This window comes from Belonocnema kinseyi, chromosome 7 (genome assembly GCF_010883055.1).
Source record: "Belonocnema kinseyi isolate 2016_QV_RU_SX_M_011 chromosome 7, B_treatae_v1, whole genome shotgun sequence".
In the NCBI taxonomy this organism is placed as follows: Eukaryota; Metazoa; Arthropoda; class Insecta; order Hymenoptera; family Cynipidae; genus Belonocnema; species Belonocnema kinseyi.
The window spans coordinates 9593567-9599427 of record NC_046663.1 but is presented as its reverse complement, the minus strand read 5'-3'; the positions used below and the strand labels follow the sequence as shown (position 1 = coordinate 9599427).

The 5861-nt window shown below is 24.9% G+C and overlaps 1 protein-coding gene across 1 annotated transcript in view; it reads right to left on the bottom strand.

Annotated features, from left to right (window-relative positions):
• Positions 1–769: 769 nt before the first annotated feature.
• The window catches only part of LOC117176337, a 194470-nt gene continuing 189378 nt past the window's right edge, over positions 770–5861 (bottom strand). The window contains exon 4 of the mRNA XM_033366577.1: positions 770–818. Within this exon, the coding sequence (XP_033222468.1) occupies positions 815–818 (4 nt within the window). The 3' untranslated portion in view covers positions 770–814. The remainder of the gene's footprint in view (positions 819–5861) is intronic.

Here is a 5861-nt window from a genome sequence, read left to right as displayed (position 1 = left end):
GGCAAAAAGAATCTCCATATCGAGCTGGGATAGTTTTACGTACTTTTACGTCAGCAAAGCTTCTTCCGTGTTGCATGAAGTCCAAGTTTAGCAAAAATCAGGTCATGGCTTCGAATTTGCACTCTAGGTGTCAGCTGTCGAAAATTGTTAATCGACTATTTTCTTTTAATAGGAATTTTTTTATTTAAAAAAAAAGTGAGATTTGAACAAAGAACTTTTTTTCTATGTAAATCAGATCATTTTCTACCACAAAGCTGACCAAAAATTCGATAAATAAATAGATTAAAAATATGTTTTTAAACATAATGATAACTAAGGAATCTAGGCTATCAGATTAGTACTTCTCGGTCAAGAAACTTTCTGTTTATTCCAAACACTTATTCAACTTAAAACAAAATAAATACAATTCTCTTTTAAAATTTGTTTATTATGCGTTCATTCACTGTAATTAACAAATAAAACAAATTACTTCAATTTTTCAACATAATTTCAGTTGGTAACTTTACCTCAAAAGGTAACTTCAAATCATGGTAATAGTTAACGTTTTCACTAGTTCTACTCGTTCTACAACAGATGTCGGCCACCCTCAATTCCAAAGTAGACCTTCGGGTAAAACACTTTTGCTGAGTCGGTAACTTACTACTAAGGACTGTCGGTAATTCAGGGATCTATTACTCTGTTATCTCAAAAATTATCAATAATTTTTTTTACCATTTTTTTATTATTTAAACCTGAAATGTCTTTTAGCAACTTACCCAATCTAGTTTTCAGATATATGAAAGGCTTTGCATCGATTATGACGTAAGGCAACCACTTACCTGAAATCAGAATAAAAGATACCTTTAATTATTATATTTTTTCAAAATTAAATTCTTGTTTATAACTAATTAGAAAATGTACAGTAAGATTTCTTTAGTTCTTTTTTAGAAAGGTCGATAGGAATCTCACGCAAGGTATTCTATAGTTTGTCATCGTCTAACTAAAGCAGGCATTATCTACTGCGATTTCATATCGACCCTCAATCTCGCCTTGAGTGCAAATAATTCAATCTAGTGAATTTATAAACAAATTTCATCGTTAAAGCTCAGGAATACCAGTAGAAAATTCATTTTCAAAGTACTCGCATTTAGTGCAAACGTTTATATTTGTTGCAGTAAATTGCACAATGTACCCTAATTTTAAAACCAAAATAAAACCTTTCCCGGTCCAACGCTTGAATTTATCTTTATTTTGGTAGAAAATAATTAATTTCTTAATTCAAACCTTAAATTTTTTCTAATCAAACCCTAAATTAGAAATTTCCCGATTCAAGCCTTGACTTTTTTTCTAAATTAACCTAATATAAGCTATTTCCCGATTCAGCCCTTGTGGTCGCTTCTAATTAAACAAAAAAGCCCTTTTCTGATTTAATGCTTCAATTGATTTCTAAGTAAAAACAAATATTGTCCCTTTTCCAATTCAAATGTCAAACTTATTTCTAATTAAAGACAAAATGAGTCCTTTTTTATCCAACTTCTGGATTTTCAAAGAAATAAAAAACTCATTTCCTTATCAAACCCTTAAATTAATTTTTAATTAAACGCTAAAGAAGCCACTTATCTAAGCCAATTATTTTATTTGTTAATTATGAATATAAAAAACAAAACTTTTTTCGATCCAACACTTGAATTTCTTGATAGTTAAACACAAATAAAGAACATTTTTGACTCAAGCATTAAGAACCGACAAAATAATTCCTTAATAAATTAACATAAAAAATGCGTTTCCTAATCCAATCCTTTAAATTGCTTGTAATTAAACTCAAAATAAAAATTTCACATCATTTAAATCTTGATATAGTTAATTAAAGACAAATAAACAATACTTTTCTCAATAAACTTTGGAATTTGTTAATAAATAGGCAAAACAAATTTTTTTCTCGACTTAATTCTTAAATTTGTTTCTAATAAGACACAAAATAAGTCCTTTTCGTATCTAAAAATTTAACTTATTTTTAATTAGACACAAAATCAGCGTTTTCCCGATTCAAACTTTCAATCTATTCCCAATTAAATATAAAATAAGCCATTTCCCGATTTAGCCTTAGTATGTATTTTAAATTAAACGAAAAATAAGCTCTTAATCAACACATCCAGATAATTTCTGGAAAATTAAAAAAAAATTCATACTTTCTAGATCCAGTCAATGAATTGATTTTTAATAAAAACAAAACAAAGCTACTTTCTGATCTAACTCTTGATCTTTTAAGTAAATAAAAATTTTCAGCCCCTTTTATTATCCTGTTGCAATCCAAGTTTTAAATTTATTAATAGCAAAACACAAAATAAGCTCATTGCGAGTGAAAATAGTCAATTTGTTTGAAGACAATTATGAAATCAGCTTCTTACTGAACAAACTCTCAAATTTGTTAACAAATAAACTGAAAATAACGCCTTCTACTATCCATTTCTTGGTTTTTTTATTGAAAAAACCATTAATTTTTGGTATATATAAACAAAAAATTATCTTTTTTATAATCCAACTCTTGAATTTGTTAATAAAAAAATCAAAATAACACCTTCCATGATTCAACTCTCCAATTGCTTCGTTAAAAAAAATCCTTAACGATCCAACCATTCATGTATTTATAATTAAATATAAATAAGTCCTTGGTCCGATCAAAATATTACTTTTTTCAATAAAAACATAAAAACGCCTTTTTATACTAGCGCTTGAATTTTTTAAAAGTCAAATGTAAAATATCATAATTTTAAATTTTAACCTAAAAAAATAAATTCGCAACAAAACAGTATCATAGTTTATACTTCAATTTAAAAATTTTAAATATATACAAAAAAACGAAAGAATTTCAAAACTTAAAAGACGAATTTTTAAAAATTAAAAATTTTTTACACAAGAATGAAAAATTTAATTTCAACACAAAAACGATGATTTCTCAGAACAAATTAATTTTCCACGAAACTGATGGATATTTAAACCACAAAAATGAAACTTGAACCCAAAAAAAATTATTTTTTTCAAAAAAGGAAAATTTTCAACTAAAAAAGATCAATCATAATAAAATGGGAAAAGTTACGTTTTTTTCAGAAACAATTGTTAAAAATGAAATTTAACTTTCTCCAAGCAGTTAAATTTTTAATTGAAAAAAATTTCAGTTGAAACTTCACAATCAAAATATGAATGCTTAAACTAGAAAATAGTTTCTACTGAAAACATTTAATTTTTAATCCAAGAAGACGAAATGTAACAAAAAAATAACTTTTTAAAAAAATTGATCAAATTTCTCTTAAAACGGAGAAATTTTTATTTAAAAAAAAATTGTAAACAGTTTGATTTTCTTCCAAAAATGATTCCAGTTGATTTTTGAAAATCAAGATATGAATTTTCTAACAACGAATAATTTTGTATGCAAAGAATTTAATTTTCAATCCAAAAATATAAGTTTTTGTAACAAAACCAAATGAATTTTGAAGAAACTAGTTGTATTCTTTGCAAAAAGGTTGCATTTCCATCCCTGAATGATGAATTTTCTCCGATGCAGATTATTTTTTAATAAAAAATGACAAATTTAAAAAAAAGAGTTAAATTTTCAACCGATCAGTTACATTTGTATTTAAGATGAATGAAAAAACTTCTGAAATAAATCAATTTAAACTAAAAACCTTCAAAATAATAGTTACATTTTCATCCAAAGCAGATTGTATTTTACTTACCAACAATAAAATGAGAATTGTAAACAATAAGTTCATTTTCTGCTAAATAGTCGAATTTTTACCCATCAAGTATGACCTTTTAACAAAATTGTAAAATTTTCAAACAAAAAGTTGCATTTTAGTCCGAGAAAAATGAGTTTTTGACTAAAACAGGTGAATTTTTAAGTAAAAAGTACAAACTTTCGAAAATATAATTTTCATCCAAAAAATATTTCATTTCATTTATTAGCAACTAAATATGAATTTAAAAAAAAAGGTTAATGTTCTACGAAAAGACTAAAATTTGTAACCCAAAAATACGAACTTTTAACCAAAGAGTTGAATTTTCAATAAAAAAGAAAGCCTTTTAGGGAAAATGTTTCTATTTAAACACAATATCCATATTTTGTCCTCGCCTGACCAAATCGAGAATTTTCTACTGGGTTTGGGTATCGACCATTAATATCACCTTGAGTGCAAATAATTAAATAATTAATATAATAATTATTATTACATAATTAATATTTAATAAATAATTATTCAATAATTTAATTAAAATAGATAATTTCTTGATAACTAAACACAAAATGAACCCTTACTCGATTTAACTCTTGAACCGTTCTCAAGCCGAAGAGAAAATAAGTCCTTTCTCGATATAACTCTTAAACCTATCTCAAGTCAAACAGAAAATAAGTCCTTTCGCAAACTAAGCCTTAAATTTATTTAAACTGAAGCTTAAAATAATCCTTTTTATGATATAACCCTTAAATTTATTTATAATTAAATGCAAAATAATATCTTAAAAAATAATATCTGCAAAATAAATAAATAATAATAATAAATAAATATCTCAAAATAATATTTGCAAAATAATATAATAGATAATTTTTTTATTAGTCAACATAAACAAAGATTTGCGGAAACAACAAGATAATTTCTTGCGAATTAAAAATAAATTCTTTTTTGATTTAGCACTGTATTTAATTTATGATAAATTTTATTTTATTTCTGATGAAACACACAAAATTCATTTTTTAATCCAACGAGATAATTTTCTGGTAATTAGACTACAAACAAACCATTTATTGATTAGAAAAATTGACTTAAATGTAATTAAACACAGAATAAGTCCTTTTCTCAATCAAACCTTAAATTTATTTATAACTAAACACACAAAAATTCCTTCTTTTTTCAACTATAATAGACAATCTTTTGCCTATTTAACAAAAAATAATCGCTTTTCCTATTTAACCCAACAATTTATTTTGAATTACACACAAAAACCCTTTCATGATACAACCATTGAATTAATGTTTTATAAAAAAAATTCGACTATAAAAGTTTTTATTGAATATTTTCTCTTAATATATCTAAAACCGAAACGAAAGGGGCTTCTGAAATCAAGGAAAATTTTCTTCAATTTTCCAGCCTCCAAAGTTTATCGAATTCTTACCAAGTTTCTCGAAATAACTCCGAATACTGAATTGTATCTTCGTAATTAAATTCAAATTTTTAATTCATAAGATTTTTTAATTATTTAAAGGAAAAACTGTTTTTCCACTATCCTTCATGTATTCCAAGCAATATATAGAATTTAAAAAATTCTGAAAATAATTAAATATACATTCTAAACTTTAATCAGTCAAAACTGACTTTTCAAATCAGTCAAAACTGACTTTTCAAATCAGTCAATTTGACTCACTGATAAAATCAGTAATGTTTAATTATCCAATCTGTTGAATTTTTATCTGAAAATACCAAGTTACGAACAAAAAAAATGAATTTTCAAACCAGAAGATTAATTTTTTACTAACAGAGAAAAGAAAAAACACAAAAGAATGAATTTTAAATTGGGCAATTCAATTCTAAACCAAGTACATGAATTTAAAAAATTAACTTTTTGCCAATAAGCTTAATTTTATACCGAAAAAGACATTGCTTCATCACAATAAATAAATTTGCCGCAAAAAGGTTCAATTTTCAAATAAAAAAACTGATTTTAAACGAAATAGGTAAATTTGCTATAAAACAGATTAATTTTCAAACACAGATCTTAAATTGTTAATGAAAATAATGACCAAATTGTTAAACTTTTGAAATTTTTAACACAATACATGGATTTACCAAAAAAAGTTCAGATTTCAACTAAAAAATATAAATGTTTAAACA